This window comes from Mobula hypostoma, chromosome 19, assembly GCF_963921235.1.
Source record: "Mobula hypostoma chromosome 19, sMobHyp1.1, whole genome shotgun sequence".
Classification (NCBI taxonomy): domain Eukaryota; kingdom Metazoa; phylum Chordata; class Chondrichthyes; order Myliobatiformes; family Myliobatidae; genus Mobula; species Mobula hypostoma.
In genome coordinates this window covers 52,561,307-52,574,649 of record NC_086115.1, presented here as the reverse complement: position 1 = coordinate 52,574,649, position 13,343 = coordinate 52,561,307, and the positions used below count along the sequence as shown (strand labels likewise).

Here is a 13,343-nt window from a genome sequence, read left to right as displayed (position 1 = left end):
GAAAGGTGCAAAAATAACAGGGTTGTTATCATGGGTGACTTTAACTTCCCTAATATTGATTGGCACCTGATTAGTTCCAAGGGTTTAGATGGGACAGAGTTTGTTAAGTGTGTCCAGGATGGATTCCTGTCACAGTATGTGGACAGGCCGACCAGGGGGAATGCCATACTAGATCTAGTACTAGATAATGAACCGGGTCGGGTCACAGATCTCTCAGTGGGGAGCATCTGGGGGACAATGACCACCGCTCCCTGGCCTTTAGTATTATCATGGAAAAAGATAGAATCAGAGTGGACAGGAAAATTTTTAATTGGGGAAGGGCAAATTATGAGGCTATAAGGCTAGAACTTGCGTGTGTGAATTGGGATGATGTTTTTGCAGGGAAACGTACTATGGACATGTGGTTGATGTTTAGAGATCTCTTGCAGGATGTTAGGGATAAATTTGTCCTGGTGAGGAAGATAAAGAATGGTAGGGTGAAGGAACCATGGGTGACAAGTGAGGTGGAAAATCTAGTCAGGTGGAAGAAGGCAGCATACATGAGGTTTAGGAAGCAAGGATCAGATGGGTCTATTGAGGAATATAGGAAAGCAAGAAAGGAGCTTAAGAAGGGGCTGAGAAGAGCAAGAAGGGAGCATGACAAGGCCTTGGCGAGTAGGGTAAAGGAAAACCCCAAGGCATTCTTCAATTATGTGAAGAAAAAATGGATGACAGAAGTGAAGGTAGGACCGATTAGAGGTAAAGGTGGGAAGATGTGCCTGGAGGCTGTGGAAGTGAGCGAGGTCCTCAATGAATACTTCTCTTCGGTATTCACCAATGAGAGGGAACTTGATGATGGTGAGGACAATATGAGTGAGGTTGATGTTCTGAAGCATGTTGATATTAAGGGAGAGGAGGTGTTGGAGTTGATAAAATACATTAGGACGGATAAGTCTACGGGGCCTGACGGAATATTCCCCAGGCTGCTCCACGAGGCAGGGGAAGAGATTGCTGAGCCTCTGGCTAGGATCTTTATGTCCTCGTTGTCCACGGGAATGGTACCAGAGGATTGGAGGGAGGCGAATGTTGTTCCCTTGTTCAAAAGAGGTAGTAGGGATAGTCCGGGTAATTATAGACCAGTGAGCCTTACGTCTGTGGTGGGAAAGCTGTTGGAAAAGATTCTTAGAGATAGGATCTATGGGCATTTAGAGAATCATGGTCTGATCAGGGACAGTCAGCATGGCTTTGTGAAGGGCAGATCCTGTCTAACAAGCCTGATAGAGTTCTTTGAGGAGGTGACCAGGCATATAGATGAGGGTAGTGCAGTGGATGTGATCTATGTGGATTTTAGTAAGGCATTTGACAAGGTTCCACACAGTAGGCTTATTCAGAAAGTCAGAAGGCATGGGATCCAGGGAAGTTTGGCCAGGTGGATTCAGAATTGGCTTGCCTGCAGAAGGCAGAGGGTGGTCGTGGAGGGAGTACATTCAGATTGGAGGATTGTGACTAGTGGTGTCCCACAAGGTTCTGTTCTGGGACCTCTACTTTTCGTGATTTTTATTAACGACCTGGATGTGGGGGTAGAAGGGTGGGTTGGCAAGTTTGCAGACGACACAAAGGTTGGTGGTGTTGTAGATAGTGTAGAGGATTGTCAAAGATTGCAGAGAAACATTGATAGGATGCAGAAGTGGGCTGAGAAGTGGCAGATGAAGTTCAACCCGGAGAAGTGTGAGGTGGTACACTTCAGATGGACAAACTCCAAGGCAGAGTACAAAGTAAATGGCAGGATACTTGGTAGTGTGGAGGAGCAGAGGGATCTGGGAGTACATGTCCACAGATCCCTGAAAGTTGCCTCACAGGTGGATAGGGTAGTTAAGAAAGCTTATGGGGTGTTAGCTTTCATAAGTCGAGGGATAGAGTTTAAGAGTCGCGATGTAATGATGCAGCTCTATAAAACTCTGGTTAGGCCACACTTGGAGTACTGTGTCCAGTTCTGGTCGCCTCACTATAGGAAGGATGTGGAAGCATTGGAAAGGGTACAGAGGAGATTTACCAAGATGCTGCCTGGTTTAGAGAGTATGCATTATGATCAGAGATTAAGGGAGCTAGGGCTTTACTCTTTGGAGAGAAGGAGGATGAGAGGAGACATGATAGAGGTGTACAAGATAATAAGAGGAATAGATAGAGTGGATAGCCAGCGCCTCTTCCCCAGGGCACCAGTGCTCAATACAAGAGGACATGGCTTTAAGGTAAGGGGTGGGAAGTTCAAGGGGGATATTAAAGGAAGGGTTTTTACTCAGAGAGTGGTTGGTGCGTGGAATGCACTGCCTGAGTCAGTGGTGGAGGCAGATACACTAGTGACGTTTAAGAGACTACTGGACAGGTATATGGAGGAATTTAAATTGGGGGCTTATATGGGAGGCAGGGTTTGAAGGTCGGCACAACATTGTGGGCCGAAGGGCCTGTACTGTGCTGTACTATTCTATGTTCTATGTTTTAGCAGCAAACCTCCTCTTAAACAATACTTTCTACAATTCTGAAGGCTATCGTACTCGATCAATCTTGAGTTAAGGCTTCCTGACCAAAGACCTGAATGATCCTAAATATTTGCTCTACATTACTTAACTCTTTAATGTGAAAAAGTGTCCCTGAAATTAACTGCTCTATTCCACACACTATAGTATCTCAATAAAATCTACTCTCATCTGTTGAATAGCCTTTTAATCTCCTGTACTCACCTACAAAATTGGCAGCAACCTCAGCCTACCAACAGTCGTTAACTCAAAGAGAGAAGACTCCATGAATTTGGGGTAAACATTTGAAGTCAAGCTTTGTTAAAATTTCATTGTGAGCGTCCACGCCAACCTTAACACCAGGGAAATTCTCACAAGCACATTGTGAGCCTTTTCTTAAAGCTTCCTGGTAAGGCTGCCTAACTGCTGACTCTAATTACTGGTACAAACTGAAGAAGTGTGCTGCATACCAGATTACATGGGATATATGGTAAGTCAGTTGCATATATGGATGAAGAAACAGAAGATGGAGTTCAAGCCAGTCAAATGTAAAGTCTTACATCTTGGTAGGTCAAACGTAAAAGCAAGACCCTTAACGGAGTTGATGAGCAGAAGGATCCTGGGGTCCAAGCTCATAACTCCTTGGAAGTGGCTGCACAGGTTGTTGGGGTGGTTAAGAAGGCATATGGCATGGTTGCCTTGATTAGTTTCAGCAATGAGTTCAAAATCCAGGAAGTTGTATTGCAGCTTTGTAAAACTGTTGTCAGGCCGCATTTGGAGAATTGTATACAGTTCTGGTCACTCCATTATAGGAAGTTAAGGCTTTGGAGAGGGTGCAGAAGAGGTTTACCAGGATGCTGCCTGGATTAGAGGGCATGTGCTATAACAAGAAGATGAACAAAGGTTGTTTTTCTGGAGCAGAGGAGATCTGATTGAGGTTTATAAGATGATGGGAGGCATAGATAATGTAGACAGACAGCATCTTTTTCCCAGGGTTGAAATGTCTAGTACCAGAGGGCATGCATTTAAGCTGAGAGAGGGAAGTTCAAAGGAGATGTGAAGGGCAAGTCTGCTTTTTTTTTTATAAAAACACAGGGAGTAGTAGGTGCCTGGAATGCACTATTGGGGTTAGAGTGATGCATTGTTATAGTGACCCGACTTTGACATAACAGGCTAAGACAAGAACGGGCTTGGACAAATACAGGCAGAGGTTCTAAGTTTCCCAGAAGTTTTTCTTATGCAGTTGGCACATAGCAGATTCTGTGGATGGGAAAGTGATGCCCAGATGGTATGTTACCTCCTAGGTGCCAGGGTCAGGGATGTCTCAGATCAGGTCCACAGCATTCTAAAGGGGGAGAATGAACAGCTGGAAGTTGTGGTACATACTGGCACCAACAACATAGGTAGGAAAAAGGAGAAGTTTGTGAAGAGAGAGTATGGGGAATTTGGCAGAAAGCTGAAAAGCAGGGCTTCCTTGTGAGAATTTCCCTGGCCTTAGGGTTCGCACTGAATGCTCTCTGGATTGCTGCTTGGGCCACGTGCCAGTAAGGTTAAGAATAGGATGATTCGGCAGATGAATGAATGGCTGAAGAATTAGTTCAGGGGACAGGGTTTTAGATTTCTGGATCATTGGAATGCCTTCTGGGGAAGGTATGACCTGTACAAAAAGGACAGGTTACACCTGAACGCAGAGGGTGAGCAGTATCCTTGCAGGCAGGTTTGCTAGAGATGTGGGGGAGGGTGTAAACTAATTTGGCAGGGGGACGGGAACCAGACTGATAGGGCTGAGAATGGGGCATTTGCTATGCAAGTGGAGGTAGTGTGTACTCAGACAGTGAGGAAAAACAGGCAGATAGAGCAACATTGCAGACAGTGGGATGAATTAAAATGTTAACAGGTGGCCAAAAAAAAATTTAAAAAGAGTGATGAATACAGGATTGAAGGTGTTATATTTGAATGTACACAGTATACGGAATAATGTAGATGATCTTGTGATGCAGTTAGAGACCGGTAGGTACAATGTTGTGGGATCTCCAAGTTGTAGCTGAAAGGTGGTCATAGTTGGGAGCTTAACAAGATCATAGTTGGGAGCTTAACAGAAGGACTTAGACAAATAGGGGGAATGGGAAAAGAAGTGGCAGATGGAGTATAATGTAGGGAAGTGGATGGTCATGCACTTAGGCATAAGGAATAAAGGCACGGAGTATTTTCTAAACAGGGAGAAATTTTTTAAAAATCAGAAGTGCAAGGGGATTTGGGAGTCATTGTGCAGGATTCCCTAAAGGTTAACTTGCAGATTGAGTTGGTGGTGAGAAAGGCAAATGTAATGTTAGCATTCATTTTGAGAGGACTAGAATACAAAAGCAAAGATGTAATGCTGAGGGTTTATAAAGCATAGGTCAGACCACACTTGGGAGCATACTGAGCAGCTTTGGGCCATTATCTAAGCACATGCTGGCACTGAAGGGAGTCCAGACGGGGGTCACGAGAATGATCCCAGGAACGAAAGGGTTAACATATGAGGAGCATTTGATGGATGTGGGCTTGTACTTACTGGAGTTTAGAAGAACGGGGGGGGGGGGGAATCTCTCTGAGACCTATCGATTATTGAAAGGTCTGGATAGACTGGAGGTGGAGAAGATGTTTCCTATAGTGGAGGAGTCTAGGACTATAAAGTCAGTATCAGAATTGAGGGACGTCCATTTCGAACAGAGATGGGGAAAACTTTCTTTAGCCACAGGGTGCTGAATCTGTGGAATTCATTGCCACAGATGGCTGTGCAGACAAAGTCACTGAGAATATTTAAGACAGAGGTTGATAGGTTCTTGATTAATCAAGGTGTCAAAGGTTGAGAGAGAAGGCAGAAGAAGGGGTTGAGAGGGATAATAAATCAGCCATGATGGAATGGTGGAGCAGACTGGATAACCCTAATGGCTTAATTCTGCTCCTAGATCTTATGAGCTTATTACTAATTTAATTGTTTCAGCACAACACTGTGAGCTAAAGGGCCTGTTCCTGTGCTGTACTGTTCTGTTCTGTGTCCACCTAAAAATTGCAGCTAGCGTCTCATTGGAAACAAAAAACATATTGGAGGGCCCATTTGATGACCAAGTGACCAACTACCTGTTTCTGGCTCAGTGGATGTATCGCTACCTGTTGAAAATAATCCTTATTGCAGAGGCTAAAAAAAACCTTCAACAATTAATTATACATAATAACAAAGTACATTAAAAGTAACATTTTCTAGTTCAGATGAGAGGTATTTGACCCAAAACAAAACTCTTATTACAACTGATAATGTATATACTATGTCACTTCCTGTTCATATTGTTAGTGTACACTGAAATTAGCTTTTAAAATACAGCAGTGCTTCAGACAATTGTGGAAATAAATATGAAACATTTTGCAAATGATGTGTATGGATTCCCTAGAGAACCTTTTTTTCCCACCAATCAGTTCCATCGATGCTGCTAACATAAGTGAATTTCTTCTCCTGCCAAAAGCCAGATCTGTGTACCAAGATAACATTTAAAAGCAAATTTACCAAACATAGTAAATGGTGTGAACCATTACATTTACCTTTTGTTCAATATTTTCTTCCACTGGCTTCTCTGGATTTTCTAACGAGATATCAAGCTGTTCAAATAGCTTTTGCCTATAAAAAAAATAGGAGTTACACATATGAAAATGAGCAGTAAAACTAAAATACATAATACTGGATAGAAACTTTACATATGAGAAATAGATTTGACAATTATTTAGCAAAATTATTAGCATCAACCTTTCTCAGTTGATGGGAAATAAACAAACATTGTGAAAGTGTACAAGGACAAAGGTGTTTTCAAAATTCCTTATCTACTATTTAAAATGCTCCTAAAGATTTTACTTTTCCTTCCTGAAAGTTAGACTCTTTGCTCATTTATGAACATACTTTCCTGGATGCAATTCTCACTTGGCCTTGGTTATAACAGTAGCATAGTGGTTAGCACAACGCTTTACAGTACCAGCCACCCAGGCTCAATTCCCGCTGTTATCTGTAAGGGGATTGTACGTTCACCCTGTGACCACGTGAGTTTCCTCCGGGTGTTCCGGTTCCTCCCACAGTCCAAAGACATACCAGCTGGTAGGTTAATTGATCATTGTAAATTGTCCCATGGTTAGGTTAGGGTTAAATCGGGGTTACTGGGCAGCACGGCTCAAAGCACCAGAAGGGCCTGTTCCACACTGCATCTCAATAAATAAATAAATAACCTTTGCTACTCAATTGTTACGTGCCTATCTGCACACTCTTTGTTTAAACATTGCCTGAGCCTTATCATAATATGAAACTCTATCCAATTCTCCATTCTTTCAACCCTGAGTACACCAAAACAAATTCCCGTGACAATTGATGATATCATTTATTTTAGAGCAGAATAGAAATTACAGCACAATACTTTGAGAAACTGCATAATCTTTCTCACCAGTTAGTAAACTGATACCTCTATTTAATCCAAAAGACAACAACAATGACTACACTTCTTCTTATTTGGCATGACACAAGAGATTGGCAGTCGGCTCATCAGGTTATTGTGGCCTCTTAGTAGTCCCACTCCCCTTGTAACTTATTCTCCCTCACGTACCCATCAAGGACAAATTCCAAATCAGAATCAGTTACATTTTCACTGTACAGCGTCCTCAGGCTGAAGTGAAAGCATACATCAATCTGACATCCTGGGCTTCCATAATACATAGTAAAGTTCCCTGGCAAGAAGAATAGGTTTGTCAAGTGATAACTACAAATTTAGCATTCCATTAACTTTAAATGAAATCCAGTAACCTTACAAAAAGTTGGCTTCGAATACAACTGATGTGCATCTGGGATATTTCATCATTTACCCAAGCAAACAAGCATAAAAGTGTTAAAGAAGATTTATTCTAATTAGAAAGTTTAAAAACTTACATTTCATCTTCCATTATATTTTCTGTATTTTTCAGTATAATACTGTTCTTTTCCCATGAATTCTTCTCAGGGTCTGGCAGTTGGATTTTTGCTGACATCAGGACTATTGTTTCATCACTTACTAGGGAACCTCGCTCACGATTTCTCTTCAGGCATAGTTCAACTGGACAGTCCAGAAACAGCTGCAAGAAGCCTATGGAATCTTTTAGAAAATGTGCAGTTGTTTACTGTTTATCTTAACATAATTTCTGTAATTTTTATGAAACAGAAATCTTACTTCTGCACTAACCAGCCTGGATCTTTGATTGCATTAAAAATAATCAGTCGAAAAAAATTGCTAGCTAGTTAGTACGGAAGCAGAATTTTTACAACATATCCAATATTGACAAGTATTTTAGTTCATATAAAGGATAATGCAGCACAAGCACAAATCAGTCACAGGCCAGATAAGGTTCAGCTCAGATGCAATCTGAAGAATAGTTTACACGTTCCAATAAATTTCCATTCCTGTCAAGTATTGAACTTTGTTTTACGATTACTTTCTTTGAATGAGATAATCATTGTGTCAAGAGAGTCTGTGCTACAAATCAGCTCATCACAGAAACCAGCACCTCCCCCTTGGACCATCTATATTTCTTGTGACCCCAGTAAAGCAGCCAGCATAATCGAAGACCCCACCCACCACAGACATTTTCTCTCCTGCCCTCTCCTATGGCAGAAGATACAAAAGACTGAAAGCACGGACCACGAGGAATTCTGCAGATGCTGGACGTTCAAGCAACACACATCACAGTTGTTGGTGAATGCAGCAGGCCAAGCAGCATCTCTAGGAAGAGGTACAGTCGACGTTTCGGGCCGAGACCCTTCGTCAGGACTAACTGAAGGAAGAGCTAGTAAGAGATTTGAAAGTGGGAGGGGGAGGGGGAGATCCAAAATGATAGGAGAAGACAGGAGGGGGAGGGATGGAGCCAAGAGCTGGACAGATGATTGGCAAAAGGGATACGAGAAGATCAGGGGACAGGAGGCCCAGGGAGAAGGAAAAGGGGGAGGGGGTGGAAAAACCCAGAGGATGGGCAAGGGGTATAGTCAGAGGGACAGAGGGAGAAAAAGGAGAGAGAGTGAAAGAATGTGTGTATATAAATAAGTAACGGATGGGGTACGAGGGGGAGGTGGGGCATTAGCGGGAAGTTAGAGAAGTCAATGTTCATTGAAGTTAGAAAGCACGGACCACCAGGTTCAATGCCAGATTCTATTCTACTGTTACAAGATTACTGAATGCCTCCCTAGTATAAGATAGACTCATAATGTACTTCTTTATGACTATGATCTTGGACCTTATAGGCAACCTGCACTGCACCTTTTCTGTAGCTGTTACATTTTATTTGCATTCTGTTATTGTTTTACCTTGTTACTACGTATTGTTACTATCTCCATGCACCATGTAATGAATTGATCTGTATGAACCTTGGTACATATGACAATAATAATACAATTCTAATTCCAATACTTTCTGAACTCAAGGGACTATTCTTTATCTAGGAACTTAGATAGTACAACACTTGCCAATTCATCACGGCCTAAATGACAGGAGAATATAGTTTATTTATTTATTCAACATAATGTCATCACAGCTGAATACAGTTCAAGTTCAGTTGTCGTTCAACCATACACATGAATACAGCCAGAAACAGCATTCCCCTGGGGCCAAGGTGCAAAACACAGGACCTTGTCACACACAGCACATGCAACTATTCAAGTTAATCAACACAGCAAAACATGACCTTCATATACAATACCTTACCTTTGGTTCAATAATGACTAAAAAATAATGGTCTTCAAAGAAATTTAAGGTACAGAAGCAGGCCCATAGCATCTTCTTGTCCAGTGAACCATACCTGAGGCCAGAGGATTCTTTCCAATCATACTATCTGCTGATTATACAGTGCATATAGAAAGTATTCACACCCCCCACCCCCCGGGAAGCTATCATGTTTTATCGTTTTACAACATTGAATCACAGTGGATTTAATTCGGCTTTTTTGACACTGATCAGCAGAAAAGGCTCTTTCGTGCCAAAGTGAAAACAAGTTTCTACAAATTGGTCTAAATTTATTACAATTATTAAACACAAAATAATTGATTGCATAATTATTCACCCCCCTCAAGTCAGTATTTAGTAGATACACCTTTGGCAGCAATTGCAGCCTTGAGTCTGTGTGTTTAGGTCTCTATCAGCTTTGTACTTCTGGACACTGCAATTTTTTTTTCCATTCTTCCTTACAAAACTGCTCAAGCTCTGTCAGATTGCATGGGGATCATAAGTGAACATCCCTTTTCAAGTCCAGCCACAAATTCTCATTCGGATTGAGGTGTGGACTCTGACTTGCCCACTCAAGGCATTAACTTTGTTGTCTTAAGCTATTCCTGAGTAGCTCAGGTTTTATCCTTGGGTCACTGTCTTGCTGGAAAACAAACCTTCCCCCAAGTCACAGTTCTCTTGCAGACTGTATCAGGTATTCCTCCAGGATTTCCCTGTATTTTGCTACATTCATTTTACCCTTTACCTTCACAAATCTTCCAGGGCCTGCTGCAGTGAAGCATCCCCACAGCATGATGCAGCCACCACCATGCTTTCTAATATGTGTTTTCATGTTTTTAATAATGTGCGATGTTTCGCTTACGCCAAACATTGTACTTAGTCTGATGGCCAAAAAGCTCAATTTTGGTTTCAACAGACCATTGAACCTTCTTCCAGCTGACTTCAGAGTCTCCCACATGCCTTCTGGCAAACTCTAGCTGAGATTTTATGTGAGTTTTTTTTCATCAGTGTCTTTCTCTTTGCCATTCTCCCACAAAGCAGCACCCGGGCAACAGTTGTATGTGCAGTCTCTCTCACCTCAGCCACTGAAGCTTGTAACTCCTCCAGAGTTATCCCTTACTCATCCCCTTCTTGCACGATCACTCACTTTTGAGGACAATCGGCTCTAGGTAGATTTACAACTGTGCCCTATTCTTTCCATTTCTTGGTGATTGACTTAACTGTACTCGAGGGGATATTCAATAACTTGGAAATTATCTGTTATCCATCTCCTGCCTCGTGCTTTTCAATAACCTTTTCATGGAGTTATTTGGAGTGTTCGTTTGTCTTCATGGTGTAGTTTTTGCCAGGATACTGACTTACCAGAAGCTGGATCTTCCAGATAAAGGTGTATTTTTGCTACAATCAATTGAAACACCTTGACTGCAAACAGGTCTCCAAAAGCAGATCTCTATTTAAATAGTTATGTGACTCCTAAAACCAACTGGCTGCACCAATGATGATTTGGTGTGTCATATTAAAGGGGATGAATAAGTATGTAATCAATTATTTTGCATTTTATATTTGTGATTAACTTAGATCACCTTGTAGAGATCTGTTTTCACTTTGACACGAAAGTGTCTTTTTGTGTTGGTCAGTGTCAAATAAGCCAAATTAAATCCACTGTGATTTGATATTGTAAAACAATAAAACTTCCGGGGGGGGGGTGAATATTTATAGGCACTGTATATCATGGTTTAAGGCAAATTTATTGGTATCAAAACCTTATTTGAAAATACATACCAGAAAAGAAATTTATCACTGAACCAGCAAAACCTAAAACACTGAAATTAGAATACAATGCTACATGAAAGACTACAAAACCTCAGAGTTTAAGCATGATTAAAGACATTAAATGGTTACATCTTCACTGCAATTACAGAAAACATTAAGTTTTTTTTAAACCGAAAATGTTACAAATTTTCACTGAAGGACAAGTGAGAAATATGCTCTGTTGGGGACTTACTTCGCCTCACCATCTGGTACACCTCATATCTCATGCTCTGATAGTAGAAGTTATCATCCAAAATTATAACCAAGGGCTTTGAATGTTTGATGCAAATTGTGTACTGCTGCACTCCATGCTGGGTTTCTCCAGAGATAATTTGCTGTTGCTTCAGTGACTGTATGAAGCATTCCCACATTAAGTCATGCTCATTGCCAGAAAGGCAAAGGTGGCCATTCCCATTAATAGCCTGAATTAAGCATTCAATATATACCAGTAGCTTATGTCTGTACAATTTCCAAAATGAGCTCTGCAAATCAGAATAACAAAAATTTAATAAATAGTAAAAACTGAACACTGCTTAGCATTCAGTTCAAAGTAAACACAAACTTCCTTCAATCTGGATGAAGTTGATGGAACTACTACATAAAATACCAAAAGCATATTTACTACTCCTTTGTCAAATGTTAAGTCTGCGTATTGAGTTAATTTCATCCTGAATAGATAATCCTTATTGTATTTTCAATCTGATAAATGTATATTTATTGATTGAGATACAGCACAGGATAGGCCCTTCGAGCCATGCTGCCCAGCAATCTCCCAACTTAACCCTAGCCTAATCACAGGACAATTTATAATGACCAATTAATCTACCAACCTCCGGAGCAGCCAGAGGAAACCCATGCAGTCATGGGGAGAATGAACAAACTCCTTACAGGGAATATGAGATGTGGGATCAGGAGGGAGTTGAGGTTAGGGGGAAAATAAAAATATGGGATTACTGTAGGATTGGTGTAAATGGGTGGATGTCAATTGGTGTGGACTTACTGGATCGAAGAGCCTGTTTCTGTGCTGTATGTCATTATGGACATAAACAACCTGGTGTACTCCCTTAAATCTGAGTGTCTCATTAAAATTCTTTATGCAAATTCAGCTATAATATTTTGCACATATAATATTTTGTAATAGCTTCCAATACAATTTAACATTTTACATATTGGTCATAACTAAAGCAACTTGGAGCTTATGGTGTTGAGTTTTGCTTTCAATATACACCGAAGATCACTGAAGTTTAAGGGCAATTATTGGTAACTAGAAAACACCAAATCTTAGAGCTGAATGAGGATAATGAATTCCACTAATTTCATCTAAAGAATAAAAAGGTTCAAAAAGCACGATTGTGATGTTCAAAGTAATAATGAAACTAAACTACAATGTAATTGAGCTACAAATTCACAGTTTATGTGATGAATTCCCACCGCTATTTGTAAGGAGTTTGCACATTTTCCCTGTCATCGTGCGGGTTTCCTCCAGGTGCTCCAGTTTCCTCCCAGAGTTCAAAGACGTAACAGTTGGTAGGTTATTTGGTCATTGTAAACCATCTTGTTAAATTTGGGATTGCTGGGCGACGTGGTTTGAAGGACCAGAAGGGCCTATTCTGAGCCGTATCTCAATAAATAAAATAATAAATAAATATCTAACAAAAGGATGCTCCTACTACTGGTAAAATCTATAAAATTAAAGTGAGAGGAAGAATTTTTTTCATCACACACCCCCTCACCCAATAAAGGATGAGAGAGGCTAACATGAATTACAAGAATTTTCTTCATTGAAATTTCTTTCTAAAGCAGCTTTTTTTCCATATTTTCTTGGTATAGTTCTACATGCATGTTGAAGCTGAGGGCCAGAATTGAATGGATGAGCTTAATAGTGTACTTTCACAGAGAATACTGTGCTCTTAATACAGAATTTGTATACACTTTACTGCATGTCTTTGGACAGCTTGTGCAAACACTGCCAGCACAAAAAAAATTTAAAAATGATGATGCTGTAAATTCAAAATAGGAAAATGCTAGAAGTGATCAAAAAGTCTGACTGCATCAATGAACAATGGTTTCACAAATGGTTATGATTATTATGAATGACTTTCGATCTTACTGAGTGCTTACGACCCCATCAGTGGGAGACTAGTTAAGGAACAGTGACCGTTAACTCCTTAAATTTTAAAATGGTTGGAGATAAATATGAATTTGCAGGACAGTATTAAACTAGAGTAGGGTAAATTACTAAAGAGTTCAGCGGAAATTTATTAGAGTTAATTAGGAA

At 40.7% G+C, this 13,343-nt stretch overlaps 1 protein-coding gene across 3 annotated transcripts in view; it reads right to left on the bottom strand.

Annotated features, from left to right (window-relative positions):
• The window catches only part of LOC134359044 (L-seryl-tRNA(Sec) kinase), a 42,414-nt gene that overhangs the window by 28,303 nt on the left and 768 nt on the right, over positions 1–13,343 (bottom strand). For all 3 annotated transcript variants that reach the window (XM_063071878.1, XM_063071879.1, XM_063071880.1), the window contains exons 2-4: positions 11,259–11,547; positions 7,435–7,636; positions 6,072–6,147 (exon numbers count right to left, since the gene is read on the bottom strand). In XM_063071878.1, coding sequence (XP_062927948.1) covers positions 6,072–6,147; positions 7,435–7,636; positions 11,259–11,547 — 567 coding nt within the window. The remainder of the gene's footprint in view (positions 1–6,071; positions 6,148–7,434; positions 7,637–11,258; positions 11,548–13,343) is intronic.